General features: G+C 39.8%; 1 protein-coding gene across 1 annotated transcript; it reads right to left on the bottom strand.

Annotated features, from left to right (window-relative positions):
- Positions 1-120: 120 nt before the first annotated feature.
- Positions 121-27,625, bottom strand: alas1.L (uncharacterized protein MGC68700). Its single transcript, NM_001089777.1, is given in 11 exon segments — positions 121-487; positions 5,443-5,605; positions 6,890-7,158; positions 7,868-8,032; positions 9,596-9,775; positions 11,869-12,053; positions 16,460-16,682; positions 19,006-19,131; positions 20,624-20,824; positions 26,559-26,773; positions 27,557-27,625. Coding segments are annotated over 10 exon segments (1,866 nt in total). The 5' UTR covers positions 26,752-26,773; positions 27,557-27,625; the 3' UTR covers positions 121-326.
- Between the last annotated feature and the right edge of the window lie 273 nt (positions 27,626-27,898).

Raw genomic sequence — 27,898 nt, 5'->3', positions numbered from 1 at the left:
CGGTTTGTTGTCACCTTGTATCAGCCCGTGTATGGGGGCCTTAACTTATGTTTCCAGTTGTTCACTGCATTTACACCAGTCTGAAACCAAGACGAGAGAAGAATGACAGCAGAGTTTTCATGGTTTGCAAGACAAATCTTTTTAATTCATTAACCAAAGATAATTTCCCTCTAATACAATATTTATAATGTAAAACACAATTACAGTTATTGGACAAGATATCCAGTGTGACATAAAAGTGTATACTTGTTTGGGCACAATACATTATTACATCTCTATCTCTATATAAATGTAGAATTTCTTTCGTTATAAGGACGGGTGAAGTGTCAAGCTCTTGCGGATATCAGTTTACTCAAGCCGGTGAAATAGGATTTCTCTCGTTCGCTCATCACCTCAAAGTGCAAAGGCTGCCTGCAGAAGTTACACTCGGCCGTAGAATGGGGTTTCAGCTCCAGATTCGCACTCTTCCAGGTGATCAGCAGCTTGTCTGTATTACAGAACAGCAAAATAATGTCACTATGGTCACTCTTCATTTTCAGAAGCAAACAATTTAACTAACATATCTCTATTAATATTTGGAGACAAATATAGCAGAAGTAGCAGAGATAATCATGAGACATTATGGTATACCAGGGCTGTTGCATCCCAGAAAAAAATGGGACTTTTCCCTCTCTGGGATGAAACTACTTCTCCAATTGTCATGTGATACATCACCCTAGTAAGTGTATCCCAATAAAAATCGACTGCTATTTTACATGTTCTAATACATAAGTAATTTATACAATAGGATGTGTATATGATTGAATCAGTGAACAGCCTCTTTGAAATCTTTAAATAACTGCCACTCTTGTTGGGGTGGTTCACCTTTAAGGTAATTTTTATTATCTTATAGAACAACCAATTCTAAGCAACATTTCAATTGGTTCTCATTATTTATTTTTTATAGTTTTATATTTATTTGCCTTTGCCTTCAGACTCTCTGCAGCTTTCAAATGGGAGTCACTGAGGGTCATTTATCAACACTGGGCAAATTTGCCCATGGGCAGTAACCCATAGCAACCAATCAGATAGCTGCATTCATTGTCCTACTTGCAGCTTGCTTCAAAAAGCTAATCACTGATTGGTTGCTATAGGTAACTGCCCAAGGGCAAATTTGCCCATTGTTGATAAATGAGCCCCAATGACTCCTTCTAAAAAGCGAATGCTCTGTAAGGCTACAAATGTATTGTAATTGCTACATTTTATTACTGATACTTTTATTCAGAACTCTCCTATTCCTATTCTAGTCCCTTATTCAAATCAATGCTTGGTTGTTAGGGTAATTTGGACCCTAGTTACCAGATTGCTTAAAATGCATCGAAGAGATGCTGAATAAAAAGCCAAATAACTCAAAAACCTTCAATAATAAAAAATTAAATCAAATGGCAAATTATCTCAGCATATCACTCTCTACATCATACTAAAAGTTATCTCAAAGGTGAACAACCCCTTTAAAAGGTTTTCAGTAAGGCTGTAGCATCCCCTTAATCACTTAGAATTCATCCTCCTCCTCTAACCCACTCTGCCCCCTCCCTCAGGAATTTACTTTGGCTATTGGCTAATGGGCATGCTCAGTTCTTCTCAACTCAGATCACTAAACATGCCATCCAGTCTAACAGCCAATGAAGAGATAGCATTGCTGGTTCCCATAGAAACTCTAGCTGTCTGATCCTATTTTTTCTCCTAACCACCTCTCCTGAGCTCAGCTTAACCATGACAGTGCTCAATCCCAGCAGAACTTTTTATCTGAGTATGTTGTGCCTGTGTAAACCTGCATTCTGCATTTCATGAAGTTTACAGCATATATGTCCTGTTTGCAGATGTCAATGTTACTGATGATGTGACAGAGGGAAAATGGCCGCCGGGTGAAAGCTGCTACTTGTTTTAGGAAAATGTGATGGCGTTGGCAAATGGAGGGGGTATATGCAGTACTAATCATGTGGCTTGGGTGGGGGAACATATGCCCAACTTATATACAAGGTAGGAAAATGTAGGCTGTACATGTCCTTTAAGTGTCCATGCATAAAAGAGACTTCTCCAAGTGTAAGAGACAGAATCCTATCAATACTAGAAAGGTAGATCAACCAGTTTCTGGTCACTTCCTCGAGAAGAACCATGCTGTGCAATAACTGAAATTTCAAGTTGCAGATGTTGTTGCAAACTTCTGTCAGGGTGGAGACAGAATTAAGCTGTTATTAGTAAATGAGGAGAAATGGATTTGCTGGCTGAAAACAGTCCTATGACCACAATCCTATTTCCTGGTAAATAGATGTTTTGTTCTGGATTTTAAATATTTGTTTTTATTCTACTGATTCTTCTCCAGAAGATTGCACATTATGGGACTGTAATGGATTTTTCAAGCCTTTGATCAATGGTGAAACTAATAACTATGGAAGTGTCAGAGAAGTATTTGATAAACAATTTCAATAGGAGAAAGGAAAGAACCCCTATTCTATCAAATACTACAAATGGTCTTCCAGATTCAATTATCTTTATACTTCCAAAAATAACAACCACCGGAGCTAAGACAAATAAATTGTCAACTGTAAAATACCACCAGTCAATAATCAACCTTCAATTAAAGTGCCTGTGCTATTGAGTCAATTCATTTAATTTCTACTTAGAGCTCAATCAATTAGTGCTTCTGATTAATTATATCAATATTATATTGTATAGAAGAGGGGTTCTTTCCTTTCTCCTATTGAAATAGTTTACTAAGTTATACTGATCAAATCAGACCTCGGTTTTAATCAAGTGGATAAATTGGAAGTTTTTAATTAAGGGTATCATCCATTACCAACTCCTCTATCGCACCAAAAAGACCGCTCCAAGCTTACCCTCCCTCTGGCTGCTCCAATCTCTCCTCGTAAGGTGCGTCCCCACCGCCAAAGTTCATTTAATGCCAAAAGAATGGACGGCACTTCATTCGAGGAGGAAACAAGTTTTATTGCAGGCTCATGCAGGGATCAAAAGCCTTTTGATCCCTGTATGAGCCTGCAACAAAACTTGTTTCCTCCTCAAATGGAGTGCCGTCCATTCTTTTGGCACTATATCATCCATTACCTATATATGTTTTTGTATTTGATGTAATCATTTTGGATTCTGAGCAATTCTGCATAGAAACCCTGTGAGCATGGTAAATGTTTGCAATTCACCAGTAGATGGCACTGTGGTGCAGTTACATATTGCTAGACTTGCATTGTTCCAGGGCCCTTACACAAGTGCATTTTGCCCTCAGTTCCCCTGTGCTTAATTTTCCAGTGTTCCACCACAGGGGTAAGCTGCACAAAACACAGTCAAGTCTTTCTTATGGGCCTGTACTGACAAGAGGCTCATCCAAGCACTGAACAACAGGGGAACATGCCAGGATTCATTGCAGCTGTGCTCGGTGCTTGGATGACTAGGCTGTGTTTCATCTTGCACTGTGGAATGCAGGAAAATGAAGGGCAGGGGAAAGCAGGGCAAAACGCACGTGTATAGGGCAACATGGCGATTGGATGAGCTGGAAGGTAAGTTCAAACATCAGCTACAGTATCCAATTCAACCGGGACTTAAACTCTGTGACCAATAAGGGAAAGGAATGGACAGAAGCTGCCTCCCCCTGTACTCCCGTCCTCCCTTCCAAAGTCGGCAGCTCTCAGAAAGCAGGGGGGCCAGCTAATCAAGTAACTGTGGCGTGGCCGGGCCCCCCTTACCCTCCGGGCCCGGTATAACTCTCCCCCCTGATGGCAGCCCTGTGTGTCTATTTCAAACATTCCCAGGCCTATATAAACCTGCCCTGATTGCTTCTTGCAAATGTGCCCCACTGCCTTCCTCCAGCCCCAGCAAGCTAAACAGATTCCATCACCAAAATGATCTTGCAGGCGACATTCGGCTAGGGAAAAGTCTTAAAAGGCTAGGGTATGTCACCTTTAAGTGAACTTTTAGTATGTTATAGAAAGCCAATTCTAAACAACTTTGGTTTTCATTTTTTAATAGTTTTTGAATTATTTGCCTTCTTCTTTGGACTCTTCCCAGCTTTCAAATGAGGGGGGCCACTGACCCCATCTAAAAACAACGGCTTTGTAAAGCTACACATTTATTGTTATTACTACTTTTTGTAACTCATCTTTCTATTCAGGCCTCTCCTATTTATATTCCACTCCCTTATTCAAATCAATGCATGGTGGCTAGGGTAATTTGGACCCTAGCAACCAGATTTCTGAAATTGCAAACTGGAGAGCTGCTGAATAAAAAGCTAACTAACTCAAAAAGCGCAAATAATAAAAAATAAAAACCAATTGCAAATTGTCTCAGAATATCTCTACATCATACTAAAAGTTAATTCAAAGGTGAACAACCCCTTTAATTTTAGTCCTCCAGCCAATCAGGACATAATATCAAAGGCTATTGTGATACTAACACTATAGTTAGTATAGATATGGGTATATACAATTTATGTGAAAGTAGGGAGGGGTGTGTGTATGGATGCTGGGTTTTCATTTGGAGGGGTGGACTTGATGGACTTTGTCTTTTTTCAACCAGATTTAACAATGTAACTATGTAACTATATAACTAAGTAGGACTCTGCTCCACCCACCATGCCTGTCATATCCAACAAGGTTGCTCTACTTGAACAAAGCACATAAGTTATTTACTGGGGGCTTGGGGAAGGCAGAGGACCACCTTATTATGCCATGTACACACATTTACTATATCTAATCTGAAATATATTGCTTCAATGAATTCATTACATATGTGTTTTCGCTTTTTTTTTTTTTGGACTGGCCATGCGCTGATATAAGACATAGGCTGCAATAAATCTGTGCCACCTGATATCTGTAACAATGAAAATAACAACTAAGGAATAACTTTTAAATGAACAGTTCAGTATAAAAATAAAAACTGGGTAAATAGATAGGCTGTGCAAAATAAAAAATGTTTCTAATATAGTTAGTTAGCCAAAAATGTAATGATTAAAGGGTGGAGTGACTCGACATGTAACAGAACAGAACACTACTTCCTGCTTTTCAGCTCTCTAACTCTGAGTTAGTCAGTGACTATAAGGGGGGCCACATGGCACATAACGGTTTAGTGAGTTTGCCATTGATCCCCAGCATTCAGCTCAGATTCAAAAGCAACAGTTATGACACCTGTGCCCCCCCCTCAAGTAACTGATTGGTTATGGTCTGGTAACCAACAAGTGGAAACCAAGAGAGCTGAAAAGCAGGAAGTAGTGTTCTGGCTATTATATTAGACATCCAGTCACTCCGTTTGTACATTACATTTTTGGCTAACTAACTAATTTAGAAACATTTTTTATTTTGCACAGCCTATCTATTCAACTGGTTTTTATTTTTACATTAAACAATTCCTTTAAAAAAGGAGGGTATATGTAGCTAAGCACTGCTGAAGAACACCTACCCAAGAAATAACTCATCATCTGAGGATTGTGGTGCGGTGTGGGTGCAATCCTCAGAAGTTCCTCTCCGCGTGGAACAGTGGGGTAGTTAATAGCTTGCACGTAGATGTTATAATCTCTCATCAATTTATCGCAAATCTCAGTATTTTTAGCAGCATTAGAAACCTGGAAAAGAACAAAAAAAAACAAATCTAACTAAACATGTCTTGGTTTTTGCATGGTTGTTCAAGTCAGCAAGAGGAAACTGATGAATGATGTTATGGGGCAGGGTCCTATACCAAGTAGATAAGGAATAGGGAGCAAGGTAACTGATGAGTAGTTAAAGGAGAACTAAAGTCTAAAAATGAATATGGCTAGAAATGTTAAACTTACCCAACCATTCCTGGGCTTTAGCTGCAGCCCAGTAACAATAATAATTGCACATGCTCTGTGTAGTTGTTAAGAAGCTAAGCTTAAAGGGGAACTATCGCGAAAATGAAAATGTAATATAAGCTTCATCTTGCTGAAATAAGAAACTTTTTAAATATAATCAATTATATATTATGTATCATTTATAAAATAATCAAGTTACTCTTCACTCTTCCCCTCGAAGCAACCTGCCTCTCTTTATTCTGTCTTCACGCAGTAGGTGAAGTCAGTTTTAGGTCTAATACATCCTTTGGGGGGAAGTTGCACCCTTAACCTAAGTGCTCACTCTAAAAATAAACAGCTCTGATGGAAATCCTGTTTCTCTGTGTGCAGAGGGTTTGCCAGAGTCTGTTGTTTTGTTACCTTTTGCTTGTGCTACAGTTGGTTATTTGAGTTACTCTGCTAGAAAAGGGAGTCCCCCTAAAAGACGCATTAGACCTACCTGTCAATCAAAACCTGACCTAGACCTCAGCATGGAGGGATACTGAAGAGTAACTTGATTATTTATTAAACGGTACAGAATTTTTAATTGATTGTATTTAGAAAGTGTATTATTTCAGTGAGATGAAGCGGATATTACATTTTTATTTTCGTGCTTGTTCCCCTTTAAGGTTTGTTGGAAATCAACAAGCAGAAAAGGAGGTTTGTCTGTCTTAGCCAAAACTACAAGGCTGCTTATTACATTCTGATACAAACTGCACTGGTTTCTGTGCTGCCATGTAATGTAATTGACAGCAGCCCAGAGCATGTGCAGCGAATCAGCAGAAAAAACGACGGGGAGCAACTGGGTCGGATCTTGACTTTCAGTGGTAAATGGCCATAGATGCTTTATGCTAGTATAGACGTTCAAATGCATTTATCCTACTTCTTTATTGAGCGTTAAATCTCCGTAAAATCATTTTCATTTAACTGGAGTCACCAATACTATAAACTAAAAAAATGAACCCTATTTCTGGTTGCAACTGTCAGTGTTAATATGTTAGAAAATATTTCCTTATAACACACAAGCCAACTGCACTGCTATTATGATTATAACCTTACCCTGATGGGGATAATATGACTGGGACAATGGACCACTGGGAGCCCCGAGTCCATCAGCATTTGTCTCATGAGCTTAACATTCCGCTGGTGCTGGCGACGGAGAGCTTGACCTTCTTCACTCTTCAGGACTTTCACGGATGCTATTGCTCCAGATAGAAGCATGGGGGGTAAAGAGGTGGTGAAAATAAAGCCGGCAGCGTAGGATCGAACAGTGTCTATCAGGGCACTTGTACTAGCGATGTATCCGCCAACACAGCCAAATGCTTTGCCTTTAAGGGGTATAAAAATAAAAGAAACATCATGTAAGTTTGATATTAAACCTCAGGAACATTCATATCAGTAAAACTAAACAATCCAGTGTACCAGGGAAAGAGCTTACATAGAAGTCCTAGAACTTTGGGGCAACATTTAGTGGAACATTTATCAAGGGTTGAATTTTCGAATTCATGTGAGTTTTTCCCCTAAACTCCCATAAATTCGAAATTCGACCAATCTAATTTTTTTTAAAAAAAAAAATCTAATTTTTTAAACTTGGATGAATGGAACTAACCCGAAAACTCGAATTGAATTTGAATCAAATTCGATTAAGATTTTAAAAACTTGATTCAGGTTTTTTTCGCTGAAAAAAAAAAAAAAAAAAAAAATAGAATGTCAGGAAGGCTGCAAACATCTCCAAATTGATCCCTGCAGCGCCCATTGACTTAAACAGTAATTTGGCAGGTTTTGGGTGGCGAATAGCAAAATTCGAATTCTTAAAGGGCCAGAGTACGACAAATCTCAAAAATCTAATTAAAATTTAAAAAAAAAAAAAAACTTGGATCTAATTTGTATAACTCCCTAGTCGAATTTGACAGTTCTGACCATAAAGAAAATTTTATTTTTCAATTTGACCCTTGAAAAATCTGCCCCTTAATATCCCTTTAGAGACAGTAATCATACAAAAGGAAGAGAGAGGAATATTACAAAAAATCCACATACCGAGTGTTCCTGAGACAATGTCCATTTTGTTCATTACTCCATCCCGATCTCCAATACCTCCTCCCCGAGCTCCATACAATCCCACAGCATGCACTTCATCAACAAACGTTATGGCTCCGTATTCATGAGCCACATCGCACATTTCCTCCAAAGGACAGACAGCGCCTGTGGAACAGAATAAGAGAAACCTTAACAAACAACGACCAATTGTGCTTCACAGGACAAGCACTTTACTGTAATTGCTTCAGAACAGAGTGACCTAGATCTGCTGGGAAATAGAATTAAACTCCAGGTTAAAGAATAAAAGGCACCTAACCAAGATACTTGATTGTGGATTAGTCTTTTGTTCAATGCTCTTCTTTCAGCATCTATTTTTCTCCTTTAAATATATAAAAAAATCCACAAACTCAATTCTCCTTGTTCTGGGCATCCCATGCACATGCTTCTGGACATAACTGCCTCCAGAGAAGTGGTGGTGCAACCAACTTACAGCTTAGCTGTGCATTTCTGGCAGCAATGCTGCTTGGTGCTGTTGGGGTGTGATCACTGTGAATGGAGCCTATGCTTACTAGCAGAGTTTATGCCTCCTTCTGTTTAGTGTGATTAGGGAGAGGAACCTGTGCAGAGGCCCTTTAATATGAAATAAAAAAAAGTGAGCTTCTGTATTTATAAAGCTGTTACAGTAACACTGATGCTACAAGATAAAGACCATTAACCTGCTTTCCACCAGGCTGAAATACAAATAATGCGGCCAGCATTTTGACTTAAAGGAAAACTAAATCCTAAAAATGAATATGGCTAAAAATGCCATATGTTATACTGTATACTAAACTGATTGCACCAGCCTAAAGTTTCAGCTTCTCACAAGCAGCAATGATCCAGGATTTCAAACCATCTTGGAAAGTGTCTGTGACACTCACATGCTCAGTGGGCTCTGAGCAGCTGTTGAGAAGCTAAGCTTAGGGGTCGTCGCAAATTATCAAGCAGAAAATTAGGTTGGACTGTAATACAAGGGGCTGATTATTAAATTCCGATGCTAATTGCACTGGTTCTGTTCTGTCATGTAGTAATTATCTGTATTAATTACTAATCAGCCTTATATTGTGACATTTCTATTCTATGTGTACTGTATATTGTGAGTGGATCCCTAAGCTCAGTAAGTGACAGCAGCACAGAGCATGTGCAGTGAATCAGCAGAAAAGAAGATGGGGAACTACTGGGGCATCTTTGGAGACACAGATCTTTACTGCTAAAGGGCTGTTGCTGCCTTGGGCTGGTACAGAAGCACAAAACATAATGTACAACATTTCTATACTACTTTTTTAGTTAAGCTTTAGTTCTCCTTTAAGCCCCATCACTGCTAAAGACAGTCTTACATATGGTCCTAAAGCTGCAGGTGACTACATCTCCCAGTATGCAAGTTGAGGGACATAATCCAACAACAGCTAACAGGATGATAATTGGACATTACTACTCTAAATGCATGGAACAAAAACATATACATATACATAAGTAAGCACTTTTTAATGGGGAAAGGTAATAGCGTGCACAGTTGTTCAAGGTCTAGTAACCACAGTGCCCAATCAGACAATCAGATCAGTTTGCTTTTGGACAGCAGACTAGTAAACAAACTGGCTGACTGACTGGTTGACTAGACCTGGAGCAAACTCTGGGCCTGTTATCACACCCCCCCCCCCCCCCCCACACACACACACACTAGCAGCTTACCATCCATGGAATGGACAGTTTCAAAAGCCACAATCTTAGGGGTGGACGGGTCAGAGTTCTTGAGGAGCTCACGAAGATGGCCGACATCGTTGTGACGGAATACATATTTGGGCACTCGGCTGTTTCGGATGCCTTGGATCATGGAGGCGTGGTTACCAGCGTCAGAGTAGATCTCACATCCTGAGTTAGAAAGAAAACCAGATGCAGGTTTTAATATTATTTTTATGTACATATCGTCTCTCCTGCTCCTACATTCTTTCCCAGTGTCTCACAGAACAAGTCATTCGCTCAGCAAAAGTTACTGTAGCCTCAGATGTGATTTAGCCTAACAGCATTACACAATGTTACAGAGAAATCACATTTGGAACTAGCACAAAAACAAACTAGCAAAAACTTTTTTTCAGTGTCCTGATGCACCACGACATTAGCTACACCTTATTTACTCTCTGCTCCTTTTTACACCAAAATGCAGGATTGGCCTGCTAAAATGATGTGGCATGATTCGGTGCCAAGCTAACTTTACATGATCTCATAGCCAAATTATCCACCCTGAGCATCCTAGAACGTGCTCCCACGGAAGGCGAATTGTATACTAAGGTGATGTGTTCCGAAATATTGAATTGCTGCATAATTGCATACTATATTAACATGCGAGGTCTGAATTCTGGGAACCACCCAGAGCTTTAGTAATTCTTTTAGCTTTTAGTAATACAAACCAAGCCTACGTGATGTATATGTAGTAAGGATTTCAGCAAGGTTTGTCTTCTTAGGGCAGAGACACACGTGGAGATTCGGGAAATTACCCAGCCAACCACAAATCGGCTCTTCTTCGGGCGACTAATCTCCCCGAACTGCCTTCCCGCTGGCTAGAACCTAAATCACCGGCAGAATGTGACAGAGCGATTTGTTTTCCGAAGTCGTCCGAAGTTTCCTCCTGAGGCGACTTCGGAAAAGAGTGCCATCCCTCCAGTGATTTAGACTCTAGCCAGTGGGAAGGCAGTTCAGGGAGATTAGTCGCCCTAAGATTTGCTCCCGGGCGAGTAATCCCCTGAATTTCCACGTGTGTCTCTGCCCTGGAGTGACTGGATGTCTAACATAAAAGAACAGAATACAACTTCCTACTTTTCAGCTCTCTAACTCTGAGTTAGTCAGCGACTTGAAGGGGGGGTCACATGGGACATAACTGTTGCAACTGATCCTCAGCATTCAGCTCAGATTCAACAGTTATGGCAGTGGAAACCAAGAGAGCTGAAAAGCAGGAAGTAGTGTTCTGGCTATTATGTTAGACATCCAGTCACTCCAGCCTTTATACGTTACATTTTTGGCTAGATAACTAACTATATTGAAAATATTTTTTATTTTGCACAGCCTATTTACCCAGTTTTTATTTTTACACTACAATTCATTTTATCTATGCAATCCATGGTGTTTTTAATGCTATATTTACAAAACATGTGAGCCATAATGATGATAAAGAGTAAACTAGAAGTCTTTGTTTTACCCCTAAAGGTTGTCATCAGCAGCTGATTCATAGTGTGTTGTGTGTAACAGCTGCTGCAGGCATGTATTGTTAGATGGGCAATGCTTTAGCAGGAGTGAGTTACAAAGAATATGATGTGGTTCATAGAAGATATAATCCCCTGTGAAATGTGTAGTGAACCACAGACAATGCTGCCCAGGTTGCCAGATAATTGCACATTATAAAGGGGTGTTGAAGGGTATTGTTGCTATGCTAGCAGACTGGAATCCAGTAAAACCAGGAGTTTCCCATCCGTGGCTCTCCAGCTATTACAGAGTATCCACCCAGCATCCTAGGTGGGGCTGCAATCATTATTGAAATCTGGGAAGCACCAGGTAAAACAAAATAGAAAATACATCCCTAATTAATTATAACTGCTATTACTGCAACTTCCTCTTGCGATTTTCCCGTATTCATCAACTACTGATTTGTTCCTCTTCAATTTTTTCTCTTCTCTGACTCGTCTATTTCTGCTGTTGCTATTGGCTGCCCTGCCTCAAACAATGACAATATAACTCAGCCATTCAACATGTATAAAAATATTCTGTTGTTTTGAATGCTGTATTAAGTGAATTTCACATGTTGCTCCTGAATTACACCCATTGCCTTTTCTTCTACAGACAAATAAATAGAAAAGTGAAGAGAGCAATCCAGGGTAGAAGATCTGCAACATCTTCTACAGCTCTTTCTCAGGCCCTTGTACCGAACATAACATCCCTGCACTATTGTAATGATCTGGAATTACATTCCTTACCAGGCAACATTTTGGCCAGAGTGAAAAGTGTGGCGTCATTGGCTACAAAGCAGGAAGAAAACAATAAGGCGGCATCTTTGCCATGAAGGTCTGCCAGCTCATGCTCTAAATCAACATGAAATTTACTGGTTCCAGAGATATTCCTGGTGCCGCCAGCCCCCGCCCCGTGCTGTTTTAGGGTTTCCCTGCAAAAAAGGAAAGTAGTGTTAGTGTTCTCTTCTTTATAACAAATTAAATGTAATACCAAACCAGTTGAGATACAAAAACTTGTTAAGAGTTGTGAGTTTCCTCCAAAAAGTCAGCCAAAAAGTAGTTCAAAATCATTTATTAGGACACTACAAAATGAGGGCCTAACGTGTTTTGGTGTCTGTTGGGGCACTTACTCATAGGCTGTGAGTAAGTGCCCCAACAGGCACGAAACACGCTAGGCCCTCATTTTGTAATGTCCTAATACATTCTTTTGAACTTTTAACTTTTTGGCTAACTTTTTCCTTGTGAGGCAACTCACAACTCTTGTTGTTGCTCCATACACATGCACCCATAGACTGTTGTGAACTGTGAGTATATCCTCTCCCCTTCATTAATATTGTTCTTATTATTGAACCCCAACATTTTGTGGTAGGGCTTATATTGGCTTTTTTGCACCATTCTATTCTATTGTTATAGAAAAACTTTTCACCAAATAATGGCCCCATTTATAAAAAGGTTTTAGGGCATCTATTTAAAGGGAAAAAATATATATATTTATATATACACAGTAGTATACCCCCTTTACGTTTTTCATGGGACTGGGAAAAAAGTACATACAATCCTGGAAATGTGTTAAAACAACCTTTTCAAAGGATATAAGTTTTACTTTGAAACATAATATTTACAGAGTTAATGAGAAGGGTTAAGCATTGCAGCATTAATGTTACACTATGGGGGCATGGGCAAGGCATCTCTCAATGTGTTGTTCCCTTCATTGGAAGGCAAGTAAAAGGTTAATTAAACAGCATCTTGCTAATTGGCTTGCAAAGGGTTTTAGCAGGTAAAACAATTATAATCCTCTTACAGAAGGCTTTCTGGTCTGATCGAGGCTTTTTATTTGCATTATCTTAGCTCAAGGCTCATGTGTTTGGGGGGAAAAAAGTGAATAGACGGCAACTGAAACGAGGTCACCAGAAACTAGGCCGTCTGGGAAAGAGTAAAGCTTTATTTGTGAAACCCTTATGTTCCTGATCCATTTCTTTTCATATAACTTAGAGCTCTTGGATGATTGCTCACCATGACTCCACACCCAGCTGGTGAAACTAGAGCAGCCTTCAGACCCCCCCTGTGTTGCACGGCTGCAGAATGAGCTTCTGTAAAATAAGAACTGCAGCTGAATTTCTCCCAGTTGCGAGATTCACCCGAAGGAAACCGGATTGTGTTTCAGGAGAAATGAAATATGAGAATGTGTTGCAACAAAAACATTGCAAACGGTTATGAAGCAAAGGCCTGTTACGAAAGGTGATCGTGGGTAGGATTACTGCCTGTATTCTTATTGTCTGTGTGTTGTACAAGCGTCTCAAGAAAGAACTAGATCTGGGTCATTGTATAACCGTAGTTATATCACTGTACCTTTATCGTAGCCATTGCCCGTAACCCTTTTGGTATCATATTTTTTAAAATAGTGGAGTGTTTTTTCAGTTTTAGTCTTAAAGGAGAACTAAGGCCTCACAAGAAGTAGGCTAGAAATGTTGTACATTATGTTTTGGGCTTCTGTACCAGCCCAAGGCAACCACAGTCCTTTAGCAGTAAAGATTTGTCTCTCCAAAGATACCCCAGTAGCTCCCCATCTTCTTTTCTGCTGATTCATTGCACATGCTCTGTGCTGCTGTCACTTACTGAGCTTAGGGACCCACTCACAATATACAGTACACATAGAATAGAAATGTCACAATATAAGGCTGATTAGTAATTAATACAGATAATTACTACATGGCAGCACAGAAACTAGTTCAATTAGCATCAGAATCTAATAATCATCCCTGTAACATCAGCTTATATTACAGGCCAATCTAATTTTTTGCGACAAACCCTAAACTCAGCTTCTCAACAGCTGCTCAGAGCCCACTGAGCATGTGAGTGTCGCAGACACTTTCCAAGATGGTGACCCCCTGGGATGAGTTTGAAGTCCTGGATCATTGCTGCTATTAGGGTTGCCATCTGCCCAGTTTTGACCCGGACAGCCCGGTTTTTTGAAGGGCTGCCCGGGTCAAAACTGCCTGCCTGATTTTCCAAATGAGGAAAACCGTGCACGGTTTCCTATAATTGACGTGGTGACCAGGCAATCAGCGATCACCGCATCATAGACCCGCCCGACGTCACAGCCCTCCGCGGCACTCGGAGCGATTTGTTTTTCGACGTCGACCGAAGTTTCCTCGTGAGGCAACTTCAGAAAATGAAGCACTCAGAATGCCATCTCGCAGGTGATTTACATTCTAGCCGGTGGGAAGGCAGTTCGAGGAGATTAGTCACCCTGAAGAAGAGGAGATTTGTCGCCCCGTATCTGACTGTGTGTCTCTGCCCTAAGAGGCATCAGTGCTTTTGCTGGTTGAAACCCACCCTGTACAGTAACGGATTGCATATAACTAGTAAAGTGAGGAGAGCAATCCAAGGCAGAAGATCTGCAACAATGTAGTTTATTAGCAGCTACAAAACACACAACATGTTTCAGGCCTCAAACGCCCTTTATTAAGTGCGGTGAAGTCTAAAGGTGGCCATACATGGATAGATCCGCTCGTTTGGCGATGTCGCCAAACGAGCAGATTTCCCTCCGATATGCCCACCTTGAGGGCCCCACGATCGGATCCTAGCGTTCGCAAATGGGCGGTCGGATCGCGGGACCGCATCAACGAACAGATTTTTTAACCCCATCCGATCGACATCTGGCCGACTTTCGGCCAGATCTCGATCAGGGAAGCCCGTCGGGGGCCCCCATACACGGGCCAATAAGCTGCCGACTCAGTCTGTCGGCAGCTTTTATCGGCCCGTGTATGGCCACCTTAAGAGGAAAGAAGCACCATTGCATTTAAAAAAAACTGGGCAGTGCGCTGAAGTAATCCTGTTGAGTGAACAGTAACGGATTGATTCCATTGCTGTCAATGCACAAACACATACACAGGAAAGGGTCCTGAATCTGCCCCGCATTGGTCTAAAACACAGTCTTTGCCTTCCATTACCTGTGGGTGCTAAGCTTTGGCCCTTCTTACAAAGCACAATGCAACAGAAGAGCCAGAGTCAGGACAAGAGGGCAGATTAAAAATAAGAAGGCATAAAAATATGCTTAATGAAGGGATTGATTCTACTTAAAACCCCTAAAGAAATGTCCCGCGTGATGGCAGAAGATAAGGGATTAATGATACACAGATATACCGAGAAATATACTCAGGAGCACGAGTGTCTCTGTGAGAAGAGGCAATGACCTGAAAACAAATGACCCTGAATTACACAGCAACCATGAGAATTCAGATACCGGGACTATGTGACCTTGGCTGTAAAAAACACATTGAATTCAGGCATGGATGATTATTAACTTGTTAGGATATATATTGGGCCTGCATTCCTGTGATCAGCCGTGTATTCGTTTTAAACTAAATGAAGAAAAGAATTCACCGGCACACAGGTATTGCTGGCAGGGTGAAAGCCCTTGCTTTAAAGTTTAATAGTGCGACATGCAACGTTTCGGGGACAACCCCTTTATCAAGCATGCATGCTTGATAAAGGGGTTGTCCCCGAAACGTTGCATGTCGCACTATTAAACTTTAAAGCAAGGGCTTTCACCCTGCCAGCAATACCTGTGTGCCGGTGAATTCTTTTCTTCATATTGTTGTGGGTTTGCCGAAGCCCTTTTCCCCGAGCACCAGGGTTAGTATTCTACTGGGTGTGCGTGAGCAGTTTGAATTTTTTCGTTTTAAACTAACCAAGCCATGCGGGAAAAGAAAGCAGAATAAATCAACATCGTACAGCACCCGTTTTTATTTACCCTTAAAGGGGTTGTTCATCTTTAAATTAACTTAAAAGTTACTTTTGATGTAGGGAGTCGTATTCTGAGACAATTTGCCATTGGTTTTCATTTTTTATTATTTGTGGTTTTTGAGTTATTTAGCTTTTTATTCAGCAGCTCTCCAGTTTGCAGTTTCAGCAATCTGGTTACTTGGGTCCACATTACCCTAGCAACCATGCATTGATTTTAATAAGAGACTGGAATATGAATAGGAGAGGCCTGAATATAAAGATGAGGAAATAAAAAGTAGCAATAACAATACGTGTGTAGCCTTGCAGAGCATTTGTTTTTTAGATGGGGTCAGTGACCCCCATTTCAAAGCTGGAAAGAGTCAGAAGAAGAAGGCAAATCATTCAAAAACTATAAACAATAAATAATGAAGACCAATTGAAAAGTTGCTTAGAACTGGCCATTCTACAACAAACTAAACGTTAACTTAAAGATTAACCACCCCTTTAAAATCCACCTCAGCTCAGAGAGAGATATAATGCTGTGTGCTGTACAGAGAGGTTTCATGGCAGGACTCTATTCACCTGTTATAACCGGTCCCTAAATACTTACATCACTGCTCCCGCCACCTTTGGATGGCGACTCATTCCCAGGTAATCATTGCTGCACCAGACTGAGACGGTTTTCTTGCTTATTAAAGTGTCTGAATAATCGTCGGCCATGGGGAACACTTCCGCGCGCCGGTTGACAGTTTTGAAGACTCTGTATGTATGGTCGTTTTTCTTCTCTTCGATTTTCTTTTCGAAAAACGTGTCGTACTTGAAAGTCTGTACAGCTGGAGGTGGGGGGAGGGAAGGGTTAATCAAGAAGGTTCATCAAATATTTATTGCACTCTGATGACATAGAAGTGAACACAAGCCAAAGATGCACAGTGACCTACACAGTGTCCTGCCAAATACACTTTTGCCCAAATCTCACATTATTTATTAACAGATAAGAGACTCTTGCGCAGGCACTAGGATTTGGTATTACTGGAATGTTCCAGCCATTGGGTTCAGCAGCAGAAAGAATGTTTATGTTTAGAAACATAAGTTTTCCCCTCTTGTTAGATTCTTATTTCTCCAGATGGAAGGAGCTAGCTCCTTAGCAACATGATACATGAAGACAGGAACTGGATTATGTGCACAGAATCATCAATGTGATTTTTTGTTTGGATTCTGTCGATTTACATTTGAGTTAGGAAAAATACCAAAAAATATGTTCCATTCAGTTGCCCCGTCATGTGACTTTAAAGGAGAATTCAACCCTTAACTAAAAAAAACCCTACCCTACATAAACCCCCCTCCCTACTCCCTAGCTGTCCCCCAGGGGAAATGCCCCTAACTTTTTACTTACCCATCGGTGGAGATTCAGGGATTGGAGTGCACGGCAGCCATTTTACGGGTCTTCGTGTCTTCTTGCGGCACTTCAGCAATTTCCGTCCATTTTGGCGCATGCACAGTTGTCGCAAACCGGGAAATTGCTCCAACTATGTGCCACTTCCCATCTAAGATTACCGAAGACCCGGAAGATGGCTGCCGTGAACTGCGATCCTTGAATATTTGATCCTTGAGGGGTAAGTAAAAAGTTAGGGGCATTTCCCCCCTAAATTTGTTATTTGGTCAAAACTCTCAAATTTGAATTGGGAATAATCCAGACTGGATTTGAATTTTAATTTGAATACCGAGATTTATCAAACCTTGACCCTTGGAACAATTTGAATTACACTATTCGCCACCTAAAACCTGCCGAATTCATGTATAAGTCAATGGGAGAGGTCCAGTGACCCATTTACAGATATTAATAGCTTTACTGACATTCGATTCGAGTTTACTCTAATTCAATTTGAGTTTTTAGTTTTTTAGATTGTTCGAGTTTTAGATATTCAATTTTATTTACAAAATAACCTCCCAATCGAATTTTGAGTATATTCGAAATTCGAAATAGAAACATAAGTTTTACCCTCTTGTTAGAAGTGGATCGGGTCTTTCTGTGATGGGCTCTAATTTCACACTTTTATAAATCAGCCCCTAAGTGTTCAGCCAACTGGATCTGAGCTTTTAAAGTCATGTGGACTAAGTGCTCAGTTACTATATCACACGTTATCCCACAGTTTTTCTTTTAAAATATTTATTGTACTAAAATGTTTAGGACAACAGAGCGGGACATATCTTTTGTTCACAACCATTTTTTTGGTACTTTTTCTCAACTAAGAATATGTAAAACTGGGGGTTCAGATTCAGCAGGAGCCAAAAAAATTATGAATTTGGTAAAGCTGTTGGAAGGAAAAAAAAATCACTACAGATCAATAACATTAGCGGATTTTCTCAAGGTGAAATTTGACACTTCTCTTCTTTAGGTAAGGTGCAAGCTGTAGTGATGCGTGGGTCGGGATTTCCCCGACCTGTTCCCGTCCGCCATCCGGGTTCCTTTTATAGACATACCCCACCCGCCCCGCCAATGACGTCACAAAAGGGGCGTGACAGGCAGGAGCAGCTTCTATAAAAGAAGAAGCCGGAAGCATTTGACGCCCACCACCCGCAAAGAAGAGTGCGAGGTCGGCCCCAACCTGCCCGACCCGCAGGTATTGGGCCGGCCCGCACATCACTAGCAAGCTGGAATTCTCTTGTGAGATGCTTTGGAAGGTTAGGTAAGGTTTGAGAGAATCACTACTGATACACCTGGAGAAAACACAGGGTTTGTGGCCTCACACAAGCTAATAAAAGCTGCCAAACTGGCCCCTCTGGACCAAGTTGGCAGCTTACTGGTCCACATATGGTGGCCTCCCAAAGCCCATGCTCAATGTTTATATGGCCAAAGAGCACCCAGATATGTATTGGGTGGGTAAGAAAATTCAGTTGTAGCAGGACCACACCAGCATGCTGATGCAGACCTCTCCCAGTGCATCTACCTAGGTCTTTCCAATCATTGGCTTAGGGACCAAACCATCAAAGCCCAATTAGGCCCAGAACATGGGTGGCCATATCAGGCTAAGATCGACTTCTTCATTGACCTTGACAAACATGCAGGTGTATTTGTATATAGCCTGGTGGTTTCTCCTTTAAAGAGTTAGCATTATTTCATGTGACGCCCCTTTCAGTGGCTATACAAACACTTACCCTTGGGCATATTATCTTGGAGAAGGTGGGAAACTACAGCAGGTCTCTGATGAAGCATGCTCTCTTGCAATTTCTCCAGGGTAGTTTTTGCTGCTCCAGAATCTTTGGTGAGCAGCCCATGCAAATCTAGCATGCATATGTGAGAAAGGAAATAACATCTGTTATCTTTGTACTGTAATATTAAGATATTAGATCATATACATCAATAAAGATAATATATAGAGCAACACTTGCAAAAATGGTTATATTTCTTGATTTCCAGCGGATTTACATCCTTGTAGGCATCTGAAATGCTGTGTAAAATTATTTGAAAACACTGAAATTTCCATATATAGCCATCTCATGTTTATTTCTCCATGCAGGGCTGTGGTTGTGCTATAGGGAAGTTAGGAAAATGCAATCTGATAAGCCTGTGTGGCAATAAGCTTTTCTGCAACAATTATCCTAATTAACCCCAAGCTTTAATTATGACATTGGGTATAACCTGATATGCAACTTTCCCACTGGCTTCTTCCTCTTCTTACCTAAAGTCTGTCCTTATGAACACAAGTATACAGTGCAGACAAGCTCAAATACACCATTTTTCAGGAGGAAGATTTTCGTGATTTTTATGATGTCGTTTTTATTTCTATATTACACTGAAAATAATTCACTACCATATAAATTTTAATTCCTAACCCAACAAGTGTATTTTTGTTAGTTGTAATACTGGTGTGTAGGCGACATCTCAGGTCATTTTGTCTGGTCATGTGCTTTCAGAAAGAGCCAGGATGGAACTGCTTTCTGACAGGCTGTTGTTTCTCCTTCTCAATGTAACTGAATGTGTCTCAGTGGGACCTGGGTTTTACTATTGAGTGCTGTTCTTAGATCTACCAGGCAGCTGTTATCTTATGTTAGGGAGCTGCTATATGGTTCCCTTACCAGGCTTCTGGGGGGGGGAGGGGGTTATATCACTCCAACTTTCAGTTCTGCAGTAAAGAGTGACTGAAGTTTATCAGAGCACAAGTCACATGACTGGGGGCAGCTGGGAAACGGTCAATATGTCTAGCTCCATGTCAGATTTCAAAATTAAATATAAAAAAATTTATTTGCGGTTTGTAAAATGGATTTCAGTGCAGAATTCTGCTGGAGCAGCACTATTAACTGATGCATTTTGAAAACAAAACAAAACATTTTTTCCCATAACAGTATCCATTTAAATGAATACTGTATTGTAGCCCTATGACTTCAGCTATACTGCAGCCAAATAAGTATGGATTAACACTTGTTGCAGAATATTTCAAGAAGCATTTTCCTCAACAACACTCACTAGTCAATAAGGGAACAGCAAAGTCTTATGACAGGACAGAGATACTAGCCAATAGAGCTACTCTGTTGTAGCCATGGCCTGCCTGATGCCTCATAGTATGTGTATAGAGCACTGATCCTGTAGTATGTCACTGCACTTACTACAAGTATTAACGAGATGTACAATTAGTTACCAGCTTAGAAACTTAGAACATCGTTAATACATTATGTCTTATGAAAGATGTCGAAAGTAATCCGAGGCAGAGATTCTGACCGCCATTATATTAAATATTCTCAGGGATAACAAGAGCATGAAATCAGGGCAACTTACCTTTTCTCATGGTTTGCATCTTCTTTACATCCTCCTGCGTTTCAGCGCTGGCCTTGCGTATGACGCCGCTGTATTCTTGAGTCATCTGGGCCGCCAGAAAAGGGCATTTTGATGCACTCTGCCCACTAGCCACGTCTGGGTGATCCGCTGGCACTTGGGATCCAGTAACGCCTCCCTGAGCCTCGGTCCCGTTGAGTGGTCCTGGAGGAATTTAAATATAGAAATTAGATATGAAGAGGGTTATTGATCAAAGGTCTAATGTTAAGATGTTTTTTTATACCTTGAATGAACTCACAACTCGAATAGTATCTTATTTTAGAAAAAACTCGAATGGAAAAAACTTGATTCTGTGAGTTCCAGTTGCGACACGCGAAAACTCAAATTTTCAGAGAAAAAACCTCGATTCGCTCGAATCATTTGTGTTTTTGTCCAAAACCCTCTGAAAAAAACTCGATCATGAAGGCTGTTAACATCTACAAATGGCTCAAGGGACCTCTGCCATTGACTTCTAGGGCAGGTTTTAGAAGGTGTATTAAAACTATTTCCAGGGTCAGGGTGTAATAAATCTGGAAAAATTTAGGGGTTTTTTTTTAACCTGAAAATGTGAGTTTTGACCAAAAAACACAACTCAAAAACTCAAATTGTCATGGACAAAACAACTCAATCCTTAAAGGAGAAGGAAAGGTTAAAACGAATTAAGCCTTAGCAGAAAGGTCCACCTAAATATACCAGTAAACCCTCAAAGTAATGCTACTCTGAGTCCTCTGTCAAATGAAACACTGCATTTCTTTCCTTCTATTGTGTACACATGGGCTTCTGTATCAGACTTCCTGCCTTCATCTTAAACCTCCTTGCCCTGGGCGTGAGCATGCTCAGTTTGCTCCTCTTCCCCCCTCACTTCTCTGCTGTAATCTAGGCCCAGAGCTATAAGTGAGCAGGGAGAGACTCAGGCAGGATGTGATGTCACACTAAGCTAATACTGCAGCTGCTATCCTAAACAAACAGAGAGTTTGTAGAGCTTTTTTTCGCAGGTATGGTAAAACATTCTACAGAATAAATAGAGGATTCTATCTTACACTATTGCAGCTAATCTACTGGCAATAAAATGCCTACGTAGCTTTCAATTTCCTTTAATAAATCTGCCACTAACTTTTACTACAGGTATGGGATCCCTTATCTGGAAACCCTCTATCCAGAAAGTTCAGTATTACGGAATGAACATCTCCCATAGACTCAATTATAATCAAATAATCCAGATTTTTAAAAATGATTTCCTTTTTCTCTGTTATAATAAAACAGTAACTTGTACTTGAGCCAAACTAATAAATAATGAATCCTTATTGGAAGTAGAACATGATTTTCTAGTAGACTGAAGGTATGAAGATCCAAATTACAGAAAGATCTATAACCCGGAAAACCCCAGGTACCGAGCATTCTAGATAACAGGTCCCATACCTGTACTACGAGGGTCATAAATCGAGTACAAATATGCTGTCATGTTGTGCAAATATTCATTCTTATACATGTAAAATTGTTCATGTGTATTAATTGCATTGGGAAACTACAGATAAGTGAATATCCCAATACTAAGTAAATTTATAGGGGCATATTTTTCACATTTGATGGAGTTCTAACTGGTATATAGTATACCTTTCCCTTTTTGAGCCGGCGTAAAAATAATGGCAGAAATAAAGGCATCAGCAATGGGTTAATTGATGACGCATGTCGTTCATTTTCACAAACAAATGTGAGTGTGTAATAAAGTGACAGTTTAAAGGTTTTAGATTATATCAAAAAGAAGGGTTTTTTTTTTTTTAATTTTAAGAAACCCAAATGACTACATTGTTGCAAAACTCATGCAGTGCAGTATACAGTGAATAAGGGTCATTTGGAATGGAAAGAGAGATTTTCATGCTATTCGGACTGTAAATGAGGATTATGTTGATACCAGACACACCTTGCTGAGCACAATCACTCCTGGGATTTTTCCCTTTGCTCTAGTTTCACAAGAGTCACAGGCACAATTGGAAAAACTCCCTTCACCTCTCTCACAGTACGTGACAAGAAATACTCAGCTGTGTCGGGTTAAATGGGAGACCTAATAAAACTTATTTAGTTATGGAATGTCGTTTATATGTTATTCACAAAAGCATCTCAAGAGGAAATGTTAGAGAAGCAGCCAGTACCCGTAAGGCACATGACAAGACAAAAGATGTTTTGAATGGGAGAAATAAAAGTAGACTGCGTGTTCTTTGCCAGAAATCATGTTTAAAGGGCAAGTCAACCCCCAAAATAAAAATATGCCTAATGCAAAACAACATAATTCTAAGCAGCTTTCCAATATACAGTTATAAAAACAGTTGCTATTGGAAGTAGCATTTGTTTAACTTCTGTTTCTTTTTAAACAATGTTGCAAAAGTCTTGGTTCCCCAGCACAGACAGGTCTGTTCATCAGCTGCCTTGTATCAACAGTCTAAGCCTCCAGGGCTGAGAATAGAAAGGGACCAACTCTGCTTTCAATAGCAAATACATATACAAATAACTTAAAAACCATAGAAAAAATTTAATGACTGTGTATTGCAACGTTGTTTAGAATTATGATTTATTTTATTAGGCAAAAATGTACTTTTGAGGGTGACATTCCCTTTAAATGCAAATGACTTTGTGATAACAGTGCTGGAAACCTCTGTCTCATCTCACAGAGATGTGGTTTCCAATTCAGAATCTGAACGGTCACGATGAGCTGCTGAGGGTACTGCTGCACCCAAAAAATAGAATGTACTGCTCTAATGGGGACGGTGGGGGGCCATTAGCTCTACCTGTACAGTACTTATGCTCCTCAGAATATTTAAGTGCTAGACATTTCAGTACACAGTTTAAATGGGGTCGCTGGCCTGAAGAGCTTACAATCTATTACACAATCCCATGGGCTGATCAGTCACACAGGACTGCTCTATGCCAGTCCCATGATGCAGAGCCCCTAACCACCATGAGCCATTTAAAGCATCATGATTTTAGGGAGATTTAAAAACTCTAAAATCCACTAAAATGACTAAAAATGTTACTAAACGGGACTCTTAGGGGCAGATTTATCAAGGGTCGAAGTGAAAATTTAGAGCTATTTTTGTTGTGTACTTCGACTAGGGAGTAGTCCAGATTTAATTTGAATAAAAATTTGAAAATTCGAAATTTATCATGTACTTTAAAGTTTAAAAATTCGACTTCGACCATTTCACCATTTAAAACCTGCTGAATTGCTGTTTTAGCCTATGGGGGACATCCTAGAACCTATTTGGAGTCAATTGGTGGACTATCAGAAAAAACTTTGAATCAAATTCGATTGAATGCGCTGTTACTTCGATTCGTAATAGATTTCAGTTGGTCTTTTTTTATTCGAATTTCTGCGTTTTTTTTTTTTTTATTCGAAATTCGACCCTTGATAAATCTGCCCCTTAGTGTAGTGATTCGTGCACAACCTACACTTATTCACAGGCAAAAACACTTAAAAATATCTACGGTGGGGGACATACATGTCAATGGGATAATTAACCGACCAATGTTGTTAGGACCAATAACTCTGGGAGCACTGAGTAAAATAAAAGAATAGTTTTATATGTTGTGTTGCCTTACGTATGGAATGAATAATCACAAAACATAATTTATATATTTGGTAGGCCAATATAAGAAACCTCAATTTTCCAGTTGGGCCCTGTACTTGTGTGTAAAATTCTGGCTCCAAACTGTATGAAACATAACTTTATAGGCCACTGGATCCTCCACCCTTTCTACTCGTTTATAGTCATCCTGATTTTTGGCAGTACTTGTTACTCTTCCCTGACACAGACAAAACAAGGGATTATATTTTACATTACAGTACATTCCCTTCTGAATCTCACATTTAAATCTGAAACGATAGCGCCCTATTAAAACTAACACAAAAGCTGCCAAGTTGCAACTAAATCAAACAGAGGCAGACGCCTCATAGAACGAGTCTTCCCAGATCATTCATTATACAATTATAAGCATATAATTCTGAATAAAACAAAATGAAGTTGTTAAGGCTTGAATCAGACATAATACAGATATGGGACCAGTTATCAAGAATGCCTGAGAGCTGGGCTATTCCGGATAAGGATCTTTCCGTAATTCGGATCTCCATACCCTAAGCCTGCTAAAAATTAAATTTAAATAAACCCAACAGAAGTGGATAAAGTACAAGGTACTGTTTTACTATTATAGAGAAAAAGGAATAATTTTTTTAAAAAAAATTAATGATTTGATCATAATAGAATCTATGGTAGAAAGCCATCCCGTAATTCGGAGCTTTCTGGATAATGGGTTTCCGGATAATGGATCCTATACCTGGGAGAAGCCAGAACAAGTCCAGCAAATCCTACTTTAGAACCAAACACAAAATGCAAGACCTTAAAAGGGGTTGTTCACCTTTAAATTAACTTTTAGTATGATGTAGAGAGTGATAGTCTGATACAATTTGCAATTGGCTTTCATTTGTAATTATTTGTTGTTTCTTGAGTTATTTACCTTTTAATTCAGCAGCTCTCCAGTTTGCAATTTCAGAAATCTGGATGCTAGGGTCCAAATTACCCTAGCAACCATGAATTGATTTGAATAAGAGAGGGCCTGAATACAAAGATGAGTAATAAAAAGTAGCAATAACTATAAATTTGTATCCTTACAGAGCATTCATTTTAGATGGAGGTCAGTGACCCCACATTTAAAAACTGGAAAGAGTCAGGTAGGTAAATAAATAAAAAAAATTATAAAAAATTAATTATGACAACCAATTGAAAAGTTACTTAGAATTAGCCATTCTATAAGACACTAAAAGTTGAACCACCCTTTTATAGAAACCTGGCTCTGGCCCATTTACATCACATTTTAAATGTTTCTCTTGTTGAGTGTGCTAATGATTATTATCTGTACCTTAGGCCTGAAAACTGTCTCCCCTAGAGGACTCATTCCTAAATGTGAGAGGTCAAGTTGTGAAGATAGAGAATGTATAACTTAGGAATGAAAGAAAGTTGTGTACAAAGGGACTGGCATCCCCAGTACGATTGATAAGGACGACGGCAACATATTAAGTTCATGATAACACAGTGAAAGTGGGTTAAAAAAACAGAACATTTCCCTGGTTTCTAATTCATGCACCTAATCCTGGAATTCAATTCTCATTGTCATACCTCTTCAGGGCATTTGCAATATATATTGAATACTGGCTTTAGGGCAGTAAATAATGAATATGCTTCTAGGAGAACCGAAAAGGAGTAACAAGAGACATCTCCTACTTAGATTGTAAGCTCTAAAGGGCAGGGACTTCCTTCACCCTGTCTCTTGAACATGCAGTACTTTATCATGAAAATAACTGTACTAGTGCATATATATATATATATATATAGATCCCTGTGGCAGATCGAAAGATTGAGTGTAATAAATACTTATTGCTTGCATATAAAACAAATCCTGTGAGTGTTGCAATTCTTCATGCAAATATATATATATATATATATATATATATATATATATATATATATATATATATATATATATATACACATACATACACACACACACTTGTACTTATTTATTTTGATTTGCATTAAACTCCATCTACTCTATGAATGTATTGTTGCAGTGTATAGTGCTGCATGTACAAGTGGCATTATCTAAAGCAAAATATACATATATACAGTTTGACACTACCAACCTGCTGAGGATGGTGGGATTTGAGTACCCAGCTGCTTAAGCAATACAGTGTATAATAGTTGATATATATATAGTAGCTACACCAGCCCTGAGCACTTACTGAACACACACAAAATTTTTTCTTGGGGCTGTAGTTGCCCTTTAAAAGGGACATCGGCAAAGGGCGAAGTAAATGAACTGAGTAATTCCTGCTCGTCACTAATTTACTTACTCTTGGAATCAGACGTCTCCTTTGTCTCTTGCTGATGAACAGCCGAGGTGCTCAGCTGAGCACATGACGAAGGCTTGGTGCCCATCATCACGGGGCAGTTCTGAGCATAGGTGACTAAAGATTTGCCCGCTTTCTGCAGAAAAGTCTGGGAAACACGGGCAAGAAAGGGACAGCGGCGCACGATGGTATCCATTCTGGACGGGGAGTTTTCTAATCTGCAAAGAAGGCAATAAAAAAAGAAAAAAAAAAAAGAAAACAGACGGTGTTATTATAGTAGAAACTGTCATCACTTGTTGAGTTTAAAGTACAAGAGTCATTACAATGTATTCTTAGATCCATTATCTGCCTGGGACCTGAGGTTTTCTAGACATGGGATCAGTCCCTAATTTAGATCAAAAGTTTATAAGGCTACTAAAAAAAAAAAAAAAAACACACCAATAGGACTGTTTTGCCACCAACGTGGGTTAATACAGCTTAGTATCACCGGGGACATGGTGCTGTTTTATTATAGCAGAGGAAAAGGAATCCGTCAAAAAAATAAGAATTATTTGCTTAAACAGGGCTCTTTGGGAAATGGTATTCTGATACTTAGTAGCTTTCCCAACGATGAGTTTCTGGATAACAGATCCCATCCGCATATACTAAATCCTAACTGAGAGCATTTATAGAAAAATGAAGACGTTTTTACACCATAGTAAGAGTTATCATTGGCCACAGGACTGATGCTCCTGGGCTATCCCTGCAATAAATACCCACTCCCCCATCTGTGTATTAGAAAAGCATCAAGCTGCTCTCATAATAGAATGACATGAATTCAAACCAAAAGTCCATAGGCTAGAGAAGAAAAACTTTCAACAGGATTGTTGCAGGACTACAATTCCCAGCATTCAAAGCAGAGCTGCTCGTACATCTCGTATGTATGCATACAGAACACATGTGCTTTAATATTGAGGCACAGGCACGTGTGTAAGTGAGCGATATCTGTCAAGTCCACTCACCTGTAGCGCGAACGAACGTGAATGGCAACAGTCAGCCCTGCTTCTTGATCTTCCAGTAGCTATCACTACAATGTCACCTGGCAGAGTGAGCGCTTCCGGCTGCTGCCTAGCCAAGGCCTCTCATGGATCTGCCACGCCATTGGTTAGCTGTATAGCCCGCCCTTTCGACTGACCAATCGTGTAACGATAGTGGTATTGGGAAATACTGTATATGCCCTAAACACGCAAGTCACTGATGTCATTACACGCTAGGAGTGTCTCGCAGCTGAGAGACAAACCAGCGGTAGCCTGTTGCTTTCCAGCGGCTTTTCCTTTATTAAATCTTGAGTACTCTATTAGAAT

This window comes from Xenopus laevis, chromosome 4L (assembly GCF_017654675.1).
Source record: "Xenopus laevis strain J_2021 chromosome 4L, Xenopus_laevis_v10.1, whole genome shotgun sequence".
NCBI classification, from domain to species: Eukaryota; Metazoa; Chordata; class Amphibia; order Anura; family Pipidae; genus Xenopus; species Xenopus laevis.
The sequence above is the reverse complement of the archived record's forward strand: the minus strand, read 5'-3'. Positions and strand labels throughout refer to the sequence as shown.